Source organism: Manis pentadactyla, chromosome 14 (assembly GCF_030020395.1).
Source record: "Manis pentadactyla isolate mManPen7 chromosome 14, mManPen7.hap1, whole genome shotgun sequence".
In the NCBI taxonomy this organism is placed as follows: domain Eukaryota; kingdom Metazoa; phylum Chordata; class Mammalia; order Pholidota; family Manidae; genus Manis; species Manis pentadactyla.
The window spans coordinates 8,352,971-8,365,733 of NC_080032.1; the positions used below are offsets into that span (position 1 = coordinate 8,352,971).

At 61.2% G+C, this 12,763-nt stretch overlaps 2 protein-coding genes across 3 annotated transcripts; one reads left to right on the forward strand and one right to left on the reverse strand.

Annotated features, from left to right (window-relative positions):
- Nucleotides 1-4,732: 4,732 nt before the first annotated feature.
- On the forward strand, nt 4,733-7,030 carry RASL10A (RAS like family 10 member A). Of its 2 annotated transcripts, none has more exons than XM_036908869.2 (3): nt 4,733-4,951; nt 5,984-6,126; nt 6,401-7,030. In XM_036908869.2, exons 1-3 carry the CDS (start codon nt 4,733-4,735, stop codon nt 6,666-6,668), a joined length of 630 nt encoding a protein of 209 aa, XP_036764764.2. In that variant the 3' UTR covers nt 6,669-7,030. The 2 variants fall into 2 exon arrangements, with proteins under 2 accessions (XP_036764764.2, XP_036764765.2); XM_036908870.2 differs by having other exon boundaries at nt 5,984-6,108.
- Nucleotides 7,031-7,194: 164 nt separating this feature from the next.
- On the reverse strand, nt 7,195-12,597 carry GAS2L1 (growth arrest specific 2 like 1). The gene is made up of 6 exons (XM_036908868.2): nt 12,454-12,597; nt 10,892-11,543; nt 9,493-9,600; nt 9,301-9,397; nt 9,047-9,218; nt 7,195-8,524 (listed from the first exon to the last, which is right to left on the reverse strand). The coding sequence occupies exons 2-6, from the start codon at nt 11,522-11,524 to the stop codon at nt 7,495-7,497; spliced, it is 2,040 nt and encodes a 679-aa protein (XP_036764763.2). The 5' UTR covers nt 11,525-11,543; nt 12,454-12,597; the 3' UTR covers nt 7,195-7,494.
- Nucleotides 12,598-12,763: the final 166 nt, after the last annotated feature.

The following is a 12,763-nucleotide window of genomic DNA, read 5'->3' on the forward strand; positions in this document are numbered from 1 at the left end:
AAACTAAATTCCAGACTTTATTCAGATTTCGCCAGTTTTCCCACTCTTGTCTTCATTCTTTTCCTGGATCCCACGATCCATGTCATTGCCATTTCTCCATCTCCTCTGGTCTGCGACAGGTTCTCACACTTGGTTTTTCACACCCTTGACAATTTCAAGAGCCCTGGTCAGGTATGCTGTAGTTCATCCCTCAATTTGAGTTTGTCGGATGTTTTTCTCATGGTTAGGCTGGGGTTTGGGTTTTTAGGAGGAAGACCAGAGAGAGGCGAACTACCGATCATCAGATCAGGGGTCCACACTATCAACAGGACTCAGTGTCAGCTTAGCCCGGATCACTTGGCCAACGTAGTGCTTCTGCCTTTCTCCCGGTGAAGTTGCTCTCTCCCCCTTTATGTACTCTGCTCCTTGGAAGCAAGGCAGTAAGTGCAGTCCATCCACACTCAGAAAGACCGTGGTGGCAGGGTACCTACATAAACTATTGGGAATTCTTCTGTAAGGAGGATTTGTTTCTTCTCCTGCATTTATTTGTTAATTCAATCATTTATATTAGTTTGGACTCATGGGTATTTATTATATAATTTGGGTTTAATTCAAGAAGTCCAATTCAATAAAAAAAAAATTTTTTTGCATAAATTATTCCAATTGGCCATTGGGAGCTCTTTTCAGGTAGGCTCTGTGCCTTTGACATGCCACCATCCTTTTGTTTCATCTGCAACTTCCTTCCTTTCCATTCCGGCATTACGAGATACTCCATGCTCATCTTGTGTTCGTCCTGCTAGGTTTGGAACCCTGGCATCAGTCATCTCTCCAAGGAGCCTGGTTCCTTTTATTGCAGAGTGGTATTAAGGAGCCAAGATCTGGGTGCTGGGTGTACTTGTTGCCTCTGGGGTGGCACTTCTAGGCCAGAGCTAAGGAATACCAGCATGCACACTTAACCTGTGTGGACACACACACACTTCCATTTTGTTTTGTAACTAGTAGCTAGTTGCATGTAAAAACATAATTGTTTTATGTATACAAATTTTGTCCTCTTTAGCCTTAATAAACTGCCTTCTTTTTCTCTGTTTCATCTCATTTCCTCTACAACAACTCTGTGAAGTCAAGACTATTATTATCTCCTTTTATAGAGAAGGAAACTGAGGCTCAGAGAATCTAAGTAACTTGCACACCCCACCCAGGAGGAGGTTTCAAACTCAGGAGGTTTCACTTAGGGGTGCAGAAGCACTGCCTTGTACTGCCTCCTTCTGTCCTGATGGCTATGACTCCCCACCTTGAGGAGGCTGAGCAGCTACACTCAGTGGGAGGCATTATGATGATGACAAAGGACTCCCTATGTGCCAAGCATCTGAGAGGTCAGGTAACCCCCTCATTCATGGCTTGGGAGGTGAGTTACTGCTGGGACAAAAGGTGTAGCACTGTCGTTAACAGTCAGGACAGACCTTAGTTAAAGGTCAGTGGTGTGGCCCTGGGTGCTGGACACAGTCCAGGATGCTTGACCCAGGGAAGGACCAAAATCAGGCCAGTTGGGGAGAAGCTGTGTGGGCAAAGATCAGCCAGTGGGGGAAACACGCAGATGGCTGGTGTTGGAAGGCTGTGGGCAATGAACTAGGGGACACAGAATTCTCTACCCGGTTCCTTGTCCCTGCCCAGGCCCTCTCACCTACCTTCCCAACCACCCCACTTTCTGTGGCTTAATCCTTTAGGACTTAGGTGTGACATCAGGCCCTTCCTGAGTCCCCAGCTGTGGCCAGCCTGGTGTTTCCCCGGGATCCCCTCAGCTTCCAGGCCTGAACCAGGCCAGGGCTCCTGTTTCCAATCTGTCTGTGCCTGGCTGCATGTCTCTCTCACAAGCCACGGAGAGCAGGCGGTGACCAGCTTGGCCCTGTGTGCCCGGAGCTGGGTCCTGTGTGCTGAAGGGACAGACACATGGGTGCTTGGTGGGCACTCCCTGGTAGCAGGTGAAGAGCCTGGGGCTGCAGCCCAGCCGCCTCCTCTGGGGAAGGAGGGAGGAGATTCAGGAGAGAAACTTAGAAATTCCCATCCCAGGCAGACAGGCAGCCTGAGTTCTCCGGTTTCTTTGGGACGCCTGGCACCAGGGCTGCCCACTTCTGTCACAGTTCAGCTCAGTCACCATGGGTGACAGGGGCTTCCTCAAAGCCTCTCCCCACAGGGCCACAGGCTCCTGCTGACCTCCTCCTGAAGGCCCTCTGGCCCCAGGGCCCAGATGAAGTTGGGCTGCTCAGAAAGTCAGGCTCGGGGGCCCAAGGTCCTGGGTTCCAGTGCCTGTGCTGTCCCTTTCCTGCTTGACAGTCTGGGGCAGATCATCGCATCCCTCTGGGCCTTGGTGCGCTCACAGCTGCGGGTCAGGGCTTGGCACATCACAGGCCCTTGATCAATGGGAGCTGCTGCTAGTGATGCTCATGCAAGCGTTTCCTGGAGCATGTGTCCCCCCTGGGGAGTCTGCAGGGCATTGTGGGAGCTTTAGGCCATTCCCTGTCCAGGGCGTCCTCCATCATTCCAAAACCACGCACTGAGAAACTGGAGATGTCCCCCCCACACCCCTGTTCTGCTGTTCTCGAAGAAGCACTGCCCAAGAAGGCACTTGGTCAGCAATAAAGCAAGGGAGGTTTTCCAGAGGAGGGATACTGAGGCGTGGCTCCCAAGGAAGGGCAGGAGCAAGAAGAGAGGGTGTGCCAGGCCAGGGAGGGGGGCTCCACCGAGTGCCGTAAGGAAGACCATCCTCATGTCAGCTCCGCACTCTGCTGAATCCTAAAAGGGACAAGTGGCTTAGTTTATTTACTCCCTGTCTTGTTCTTCAATGGAACTGAGGCAGCTCACAAAACCCAGATGCCTGGCAAGTTACAAAGTGAGAGGGGAAACAGGGTGAAGGGGAAAAGCATGACAGGAAAGGAAGATAAAGCCCGGAGTCCCTATTCATTGGACTGAAAGACCTGGAACAAGGTTACCTGGAGAAGTAACCACAAATCTGACTCTGAGCTCTCTAGTGGCTGAGAAGAAGAGTGAAAGCAGACCCAGGTCACCACCGCTCGAGGGTGGGAGGATGAAAACACCAGTGCTCCGGAGAAACACCCTCTGGTTGCCCTGTCTGCTCCTCGGAGGAGGCTCCCCACTGCAGGGCTTAGCTCCGCCTTCCTCCTCCACTGCCCCCAGGCTGGTGTGCATGCTGTCTGTGCTCTTACAGTTCCTGGATCCCAGGTGTTCTAAAACCTTCTCTCCTAAGGTAGGACTTTTTCTTTTTTAAATACATCTCAGCATCCCAGCAAGCAGTAAGATTGGGAGTATTTGTTGAAGAGACAGATAAGTGAAAGCCCCGAGTCAATGCAGAAACATAGAGATGTTTGTGCACTTCACCCAGTACCTGTGCATCTGGTCAGAGATGCAGGAGCCCCAGTCTGTAGGTGGGGTGCAAGTAGAGGCAGAGGATGGGCTGGGCTAACCCAGGCTTTGCAAGCTGTGATGGCGATGGAGCATCTCACCAGCTCTAAGGAGCTGGGATTTAGGCTTTGAGGCAAGCTACAGGTGGATACTGGGGCAGGATATTCAGCCTTAGCAGTGACCAGAGGTGGTGTGGACTGACTTCTGGATCTTTCAGCCTTGTTGGGAGGGATTTGGGGCTGAGACGCACCAGACTTGTGATCTGGTGTGTACTGGGCTCAGCACACTCTCTCTGGCCACCCCTTGAGGACAGCCCCTTGACATATTGTTTAGTGCTGACCATTTACTCCTGCAGCCAGGAGTAAGGTAAGAGTGCTCCTCAGAGGAGGCCACAGGCCATGGGTCAGGGGCCATCTACTGCCCCCCGGCCTTGGGAGAGAGTCCCCTCTCTGGCCTGTTTTTTTCCTCTCAAATGGAGATACCGGGTTGAGGCTGCAGATTAAAGGTTCATGTAGGTAGTAGCTTCGTGAAGGGCCTGGCACTTGGTAGGTTCCCAAGAAACCGTGTCTGCCTTTGACGGGTGCGGAGCCAGCTCAGTGCGGCCACTGGCTCAAGGTCACACAGCTGGGGGCGGCCCCGAGCCGGGCTGCCGGTCTCCAGCGGGCCGGGCTTGTCTGGAGCCGTCTTCGGCGGGGAGAGGTGTTTGGAGAGCGGACGTGGGCGGGAAGCGACTTCTATTTTGGAGCGGGTGAGAGGAGCGCGGCCCGCGGAGGGGGCTGGGTCCCTCCCCGGGCTCCCTGCGCCCCAGTCACCTTCCCGCGACCCTCCGGGGAGGGGCGTCCCGGGCGGGTCGGGGGTGGTAGGAGGGGCGGCCGGTTACCTCATCGCTGCCTCGGGGACGCCCGCGCCGCTGGCTGGGGCGGCGACCTCGGGATCCCGAGCGAGAGGAGGAGGGAGGGTCGGAGGCACCGAGGGGCGGCGCCGCCTCCCGCGCCCCGCTCGGCTGCGGGACCCGCGCGGCGAGGAGGTCGGGCCCCGGTGCTCCGGCGCGTCCAGTCGCGCTGCGGGGCGGAGGCGGCGTGTGCGCGCCGCGCGCCGAGTCGGTGCTCTCCCGAGCTTCGGCGCCCGCCGGAGCTGTTCGTGCATCCGCCGTCGGCCTGCTCGCTTGACTGTTTCCCCTCCCGCCGCCAGCTCGGCCCTCCGGCCTGGCCTCGCCGGGCCCGGGCGCTCCGGAGTGCGGCGGGGCTGGGGCGCACGGGCCGGGGCGCTCGGGGCGCACGGCAAGGCGCCGGCCCATGAGGCGTCCCAGGGCGGGGCGCGGCAGCGCGCGAGGGCCATGGGGGGCAGCCTGCGGGTGGCCGTGCTGGGCGCCCCGGGCGTGGGCAAGACGGCCATCATCCGCCAGTTCCTGTTCGGTGACTACCCTGAGCGCCACCGGCCCACTGACGGGCCGCGACTCTACCGGCCTGCGGTGCTGCTCGACGGCGCCGTCTACGACCTGAGCATCCGTGACGGCGACGGCGCTCGCCCGGGTCAGAGCCCCGGGGGTCTAGAGGTAGCGGCTTGAAGGCTGGGCAGGGGCGTGTGACAGCGTTTGGGTGTGTGTGTTGGGTAAGGGGTGCTCCGTGCACAAGGTGCATGTCCATGGATGGCCCCGGGGTGCCCTACTGTGTTCATGGATTGAAGGATGAATGAGTGTCCTGTGTGTTTCACCCTTTCTTGCTCGGCCAGGAGTTAACCCAGCCTGTGCCCAAAGCCGGGCGATTTTGCAAAGTGGTTTTTCTTTGGTGACTTATGAGACTCCATATTTGCCTGCCTCTGCTGATGGGTCTGCATCAGTACGTGGAAGGGCACAGTCGTGCTCCTCCCTGAGGGTGAGCATTGTGTTTGGGGTCCTGAGCAGAGCTGCAGTGGAAGAGACTGGGTCTAGACATTGGATGTACTTTTAGGGGGTTATTCTCTGCTCCCTCATTCCTGTGACCTGGAGCAAAAACTCATTTAGGAATTGTGCAAATCCAGACAGATTTTGAGTCCTACGATCTGGATGCCTCTGAGAGGCGAGCAAGCAAGATTAAGCAGGGCTTCCGGGAAGGGGTAGCATTTGGGCTGTACCTGAAAGAATGAGTGAAGTTTTGATTAAGAGAAGTGCTAAAAGCCTTCCAGGTGACAAGAACAGCACGTGCGTACGCTGGGAGGCCGACGGGCGTGCGGCTGTCGGTAATCAGTAGTCTGATTGCTAGGCGTAGGGAACGCGGGCCCAATGCTTGGGAATTAAGTCTCAGAGGCAGTCCTATACAGGGAGGGTGTCCAGGAAGGGGTGGGTCTGACCCAAGGTGAGCGGTGGAAAGCTGGAAGGAGGATGAAGATAGAGGGTGGGCACAGAGGAGAGGGACAGTGAAGGAGGGCTGGTAGTTGACTGGCCTCAGGCTCGTTTGGAAATTTTACCCTGGCGGCCATTAGGACGGTAGCTCGAGGGTGCACAGAGGACGCGCACAGTCTAGGCCTGAGGATGAACTGTGGGGTTAGAAGATCTGGCTGTGGGGGAGTGGAAAGAGGTCTCCTGCCAACTTCGGCCTCCCATCGCCAGGAGCGGCCGGACCCTAAGGACTGGAGCTTGCAGGACACGGACGCCTTCGTGCTCGTCTACGACATCTGCAGCCCGGACAGTTTCGACTACGTGAAGGCACTGCGGCAGCACATCTCGGAGACCAGGTGGGAACGCCGCCGGAGGTGTGTGTCGGGGACGCGGGGGCGGCTTTTGCCTGTCCGGTCGGGCCTTTGCACGAGGGGAGTGGGTGGGTTCTTCTGGCGTCGTGGGCCTGGTCCCAGGCCTTTGTCCTTGGGAAGGTCTCCAGCAGTGTGCGGTCTCTGAGCCACAGGTCTGGTGTTTGCTGGGGGTCTCTGGCCGCAGGAGGATATGATCCTGAGCGTATGTACCCACTTGGGGGATTCTCCGGCCGTGGGGTCCACTGCACTGCCCCCCTCGTCTCCATCTGGCCCCTAGGCCGGCGGGAGCACCCGAGGTGCCCATTCTCGTGGTTGGCAACAAACGGGACCGGCAGCGGCTGCGCTTCGGGCCTCGGCGCGCGCTGGCCACCATGGTGCGCAGGGGCTGGCGCTGCGGCTACCTCGAGTGCTCGGCAAAGTACAACTGGCACGTGCTGCGTCTCTTCCGCGAGCTGCTGCGCTGCGCTCTAGTGCGCGCGCGCCCTGCGCACCCAGCCCTGCGCCTGCAGGGGGCGCTGCATCCGGCGCGCTGCAGCCTCATGTGACTGAATTGGACGACGACGGGGTGGGGAGGGGCAGTTTAATTGGAGCAACCATGGACCTGGACTGGACGAGATTGCCCAGTTTCTCTTGGATTGGACAGAACAAAGTCTCCTCCCTGATTGTGTAAGGAAACCTCTCATACAGTCTTCTGGGCTGCAGGACTCTTTGAGCCTCATTGGACCCAGCCAGGCCCCAAGCCAAGCCCCAAGCTCCACTGGACAAGCTCTGTTGGGCCACCACCCCATTGGATGGAGGGGACATGGCTCTGAATCTGATTGGGAGCTAGCAGACTGCTCCTGGAGCTTCATTGGACAAACTGTTAAGTCACACCTCTCAGGAGGTAATAAAAAGGGAAATAATTAAGCGTGAATCTGATATTTCTGGGCTGGGCGGCACAGTCCTAAACCTAGAAGCCAGAGCTGCCAGGCATTGCCCCTTGGCGGTTAACTCCAGAATCCCAACTTGTTATGAGGGCTTCCAAAAGGATGTGATGGCCCCAAGGCTGAGTCCCCAAGAAGCAGACACAAGTGGCTGGAACAATACTTTATTGTCAGGCTCAACAGGGCCACAGGACCTCAGCAACGGTCCTCACTGGGCTGGCCCAGCCTCCTCTAAGGCAGTCAATAACATTAGTAATTAAATAGCAATGCTCATCCCCCAACCGGAATGTACAACAGAGGTCCCATTGTGCCATGTGGTCCCAAGGGGTCTGGTCCCATGAGGTCTGGTACCCAAGAGGCAGGGGGTTGGGGGGCTCCCTGATGCAGAGGGGTTAAGGCCACAAAGGAGGAGAAGGAATGGGGGCCTGGGGGCATCTGGGCTGGTCCATCACATCCAGGAATGAGGCTCAGCTCTTGGACTGACGGAGTGCAGGCTGTGCCAGGCTCCAGGCTCTGTGGGTCCAGATGGGCGGCGAGGGCCCCGTGGGGTGGGGATGCGTGAGGGTTTTCGGTCCGGCTGCGAGTCCATCCGGCCACGTGCCCAGGTCCTTGGGGGCTCTGGGCCAGCCAGGGGGCACCCAGGTACATCTGGTGGGGCCCCCACACCAGGGCAGGGGCTGCCTTCATCAGAAGAGCTAGATAGGGCTGGGCCTCGAGGCCTGGCCAGCCCATTGGCCATCCTGCCCGAGTCCCCAGGTTGGCCACACTTGCCACCCAGGACACTGAGGGATGAAGAGGAGGAGCTGGAGGAACAGTAGGCTGAATCAGGAGCTGGAGGGTCTGGGGCCTGAGCCGGGTCAGGGGCTGGTCCAGTGGGGGTCCCACTAGCAGCAGCCTCAAGGGCTCGGGCATTGGCCAGAAATTCCTCCTCTAGGCGTCGGATCAGTTGCTGCTCCTGCTTCGGGTCAAGCTGCAGCGGGGTGCGGAAAACGCTGGCTGGCGTGGTGCCCACCTCTGGACTGGGGCTGGAGACCCGCGGAGGCCGGGGGGCTGCAGGGCTTCGGGCACGGGGAGTCTGGGGGCTGCTCCTGGCCGAGCCCCCGCCGCCCCTGCCCTGGGGCACCCACGAGTGCTGCCCATCTCGGTCCCTACGCACAAGCAGCACAACCTGCTCCTCCCGGTTCTGGCTGCGGGCCCGCCGGCTGGGGGCCGACAGCTGGGCTCCCCTGCCTCCTGGGGCCCCATGGGGCCGTCCCCGATCCAGCCGGTCTCGGGACTGGCTGCGTGGGGCGGGGGGCCGCCTTGGGGAGGCAGGGGTGCCCGTGGTCAGCCGCCGGCCGGGCCGCTCCCTCCGGGGGCCAGGGCCTGCGTCCTCACTGAGGGCACCCAGGGGGCCGCTCTGGGCTGAGGAGGCCGAGGAATCGCTGTCCCCAGAGTAGCGGCGGGAGCGGGGATTGGGGGGCAGCTGGTCTCGGGCCCTGGGAGACAGAGAGAGAGAGAGAGATGGGGCACCCGGGAGGACTGGCCTGCAGAAAGGGCGGAGAGAGGGACGGCGCAGACGTGTGCCTGGGGACAGGGAAGGCACTGGGGTGGGGTGGGGTGGTGGGGGCTGTCAAGAGCTCCTGGCCACCCCGAGGACTTCCAGGAGAAGTGGGGGTCGGCCGCAGCTCCCTGCAGCCGGAGCTGCTGCTCACGCCGAGGCGGCGGAAGGCGCGGGGCGCTAAGCCCCCTCCTCCCCAGGCCTCCCGCTTCCGGGGCAGGCGGAGGGAAGCGGGGCTGGGCTGGCGCCGCACCCCCTCCCCCAGGGCCCGCCCGGCTGTGTTGTTTGGTTGGCTGGGTTGCCAAGGAGATGGGAAGCCAGGCCCGCCCCCACCCACGGGAACTTTTCCCAGGGCGTGAGTCACTCCAGAGCACAGGCTCCTTCATCATTCCGCCATGGCGGAGGGACGCCTCCACCCCCAGCCTCGGGACCTTCAAGCCCACGTCCTCCGGCCTCTCACCTGAGTGGGGCCTCAGTCCCCTCCTTTGAGCTGCGTGAGCCAGCGGCCGTCACCTCGGGCCGGGAGCCCCGGCGCTCACCCCCCGGGACTGGGCTGCCCGCGCGAGGGCTGGGGGTGGGTGACACCCTCTGTGCGGAGAAGGTGCAGGCCCTCGGCTGCGGTGGGCGGTGGGCTGCGGGGAGAGAGGACGGGCGGCCCGTGAGGCGCGGAGCCGCAGAGAGCGCCCCCACCCGCCGCCCGCTGTGGGCACCCACCAGACGACGGGCAGCGGCAGGGGTCGTGCTTGTCCAGGTAACGCTCCAGCGTGTCCCAGCCGCCGCCCACACGCACCATCACGTGGCTCCTCAGCACCTGTGGGGCCCAGCGCGGGCAGGTCACTGCCTGTCCCCTGGGCCTAGCGGCCCATCCCCTGTACCCCTGCCTGCTGGGCAGCCCCACACTCTTACTCGCACAAAGATGAGCAGGCTGGAGTCTCCCACGCGGTACTTCCCCTCTGAGACCTTGATCATGGGAAACTGGTCTGGGCAGGTGCAGTGGCCCAAGATTTCCCTCACCTGAGACCAAAGGGGAGAAGCCCGCAGTCAGGGCTCAGATCCCTCCTCTTGGGGTCTGATGTCAGCAACTCCAGGGTCAGGAGGAAGTAAGTGCTTCCGGGAAACAGCATGGACTGTGTTGCCCAGACTTGGGTGCAGCCTCTGCACTTGACCTTTTACCAGTTCGCCTTACCCTTTGACTATCAGGGGTCAGGTTGCTGACCAGGATAAGATGGTGGGGCAGCAGTTGGGCCAGGGCCTGGGATCACCAACGAGGTACTTCCCCACAGCCCCGTCCTGGAAGGAGGCGGGTTACGGGGCCCGCCCCACATTGAGGTGCAGGTGCCACACACTTGTGGGGCACATGCACACGGGCCACCCACCTGGTGAGCACACATCTGCCCATATGCCCCCACCGGCTGGGACCTGCCAGGTTGGCTATGTGGGGGCCCCGCCAGCCTCCCCACCCATATCAGAACTGGAGGAAATGAAATGGGCAGGTGGAGCCTCCAGTGACACGAGGCCAGGATGAGGGTGGGGTGGCAGCCTCTGCCCACGGCCATCCGGCTACCCCCATCCAGGACACAGTCACATCATAGTCCTACCCTCCTGATAAGAAAACTCTTGGCTCTGCTGCCGGGGTGTCAGGGACACCCAGGTCCTGGGAAAAGGAGGGAGCTGAGGACATGGTCTGGCACATCCAGTGCTGCGAACTAAGTCCTAACAGGACTTACTGCTCAGACAGCAGCAGCTCTGGGCTTGGGTTCCCAGATAAGTGATGTGTGCAGGGCCCTGAGGAGTGCGAGGGGCCTGCAGAGCCCCTAGGAGCTTCCCTAGCACTCACTGGGCACCTACTGTGTGCCAGCACCTTGACAAGCGTTGTGGGCACCCACTTGAGCTCTGTGATGTAGCTGCAACTGCCTAGCTCTGGAACGCAGGGTGGGCATACAGGAGAGGCTCAAATCATGCAGCCCCCAGATGAAAGACTACATGGCACCTATCTGGTGCATAGGTGGCACACAAAGGAAACGGGGAGATGGTGCAGTGGAGCCCAGATTTTATCCGAAGCCCAGCTGGGCTGTGTGACCTCACCCAGCACCTCTCTTTCTGGGCCTCTTCATCTCCTTGGGGCCAGGTGTACACTTGAAGCTCAATATAGGCACCATTTCCCTGGAGCAGGCTGTCCTGCAGATGCCAGGGTAGACCCTGAGAAGTTCAGGGACCACATGGGCTCTGCCGTCCGGTCCCTGGAACACGGCGCGGCGTAGGCACGCCTAAGGCGCCAGTGACGCGCGCCCGTTAGAGGACTCACCAGCTCATCCAGGTTGCGCAGATCGCTAGGCGTCATGCGGGGCCCACGGGCGGGGGCTCCAGGAGCAACTGCGGTTTCAGTGGCGTCCTCCTCACCGGCGGGGGCGGTGGCGGCCCGGGGCGCGGCGCGCAGCTCCTGCTCGATCTCCTGTTCGAACTGCACGAGGCGAGGGGCGAGCAGGCCGAGGCGGGCTCCGCGCCGTGCCACTTCCAGCAAGCACAGCACCACGCTTTTCTCATTCTTTCGCAGCACCAAGTCCTCAGTCTCAAACATGAGCACTTCGGGAACACCCAGCTCCGTGCGGCACCAGCCAATGAAGGTGGCCACGTTGTCGCGGGCCATGAAGGAGCCGGGCGCCACGCTGTGTGCCTGGAAGGCCACACCACGGGCCGGGCGGGTGGCGGCTAACGCTCGGGCAGCCTCAGTGACAGCGTTGGCATGTTGGCACAGGGTGGTGCCTGTGGCCAGGCCTGTCAGGAAGCTGTCGCCACCACCTGGCAGACCCAGGCCGTACAGGGCGTTGAGCCATTCGGCCAGGTCCTCCTTCATGGCCTCCACGTAGGCCTCGCTTGAGCGGAAGGGGCGCACGCTCTTGGCTGCCGAGCCTGCGATGCCCACCACTGGGTCCGCCATGCCCGGGCCAGCCGTGTCACTGTGGGCAGGGACACAAGTCAGGACTGCCGGGAGGGGCCAGCAAGCGTTCAGGACGGACCACGAGCCTGACTACCTGCACATGCCTGTCTTTCGCGACCAAAGCCTGGGTTTGAGGGCTTGCTGTGAGAAACTTCACTTTATCTCAGTTTCCTCATCTGCCAAATGGGTGCAATAAAATTACCTTCCTTGTAGGATCCAAGTGACTCAGTGTCCATAACTGTTCTCTGGCTCTTTTGGAGGGAGCACTGGGGGACTTGGCTGAGCCCCCCGGCCCCTCAGGCAGGTTGGCCCCCACCCTTGTTGCCCCAAGTGAAAGGTGCAGAGTGGAACCCTGAGAGATGAAGCCCACAGCCCCCGACTCACGGCAGACAGGAGAGGAACCGGGCTCCAATGCCAGGCGCGGGGTCAACTCCACTGCTCAGGCCTGGCACCCACCCTGCTTCTCCCGGGACGGGCCTGGTCCTCCCCCAGCTCCCCTTCCCTAAACACCGTGTCATTGTAACAATGACACAAGAGCTGTAGGGTGACCACGAGGGCAGTGGCCAGGGCTGAGCGTGCATTGACATTATCTCCATTTTACAGATGAGGAAACTGAGGCGCCGAGCCGGTAAGAGCTTGCTCAAGGTCGCAGAACAGTGGCTGGGCTTCTGGCTGGATCTGGTTGTGTGGCTGATCCGGCAGCTGGGCCAGGCCCCGCCTCCTCCTCAGAGTACACCCAGCGCCCAGGCCAGTGGTGCGGCCTGGAATGCAGAGTGGCCTCCGCCAGCCCCGGGGCTTCTCCGCACTTCGGCCCAGAGAGGGTGCGGGGCCGCCCAAGGTCACACAGCCCCGGCGAACAGAAGCCACGGCCGCAGCCAGGTCCCCCATCAGTGCGCGCTGGACAGGGGGTGCTGGGGTCCCGCACTCACCTGGCTCATCCCGCAGCCTCGCGGAGCATCGCCCCGGCAGGGCCGAGCCGGCGGGCCGCCGCAGGGAGGTACCGCCCGAGCCGCACGATCCCGAGCTGCGGCCCGGGCCTCGGAGCCCGCCGTCTCCGCCCCGCCTCCCTGGAATTCGGATCCGGCCGGAGGGGACGGGCGGGGCCCGCGCTCTTAAAGGGGACACGCAGTTCCCGGGCTGGCAGGGAGGGCTGGGGGAGGAGCTGGAGTCTCCCTACCCGGGGCGGGCCCGGAGCCCAGTCGTCTCGGAGCAGGCCCGGCCCTCCCGGCGGAGCGCGGA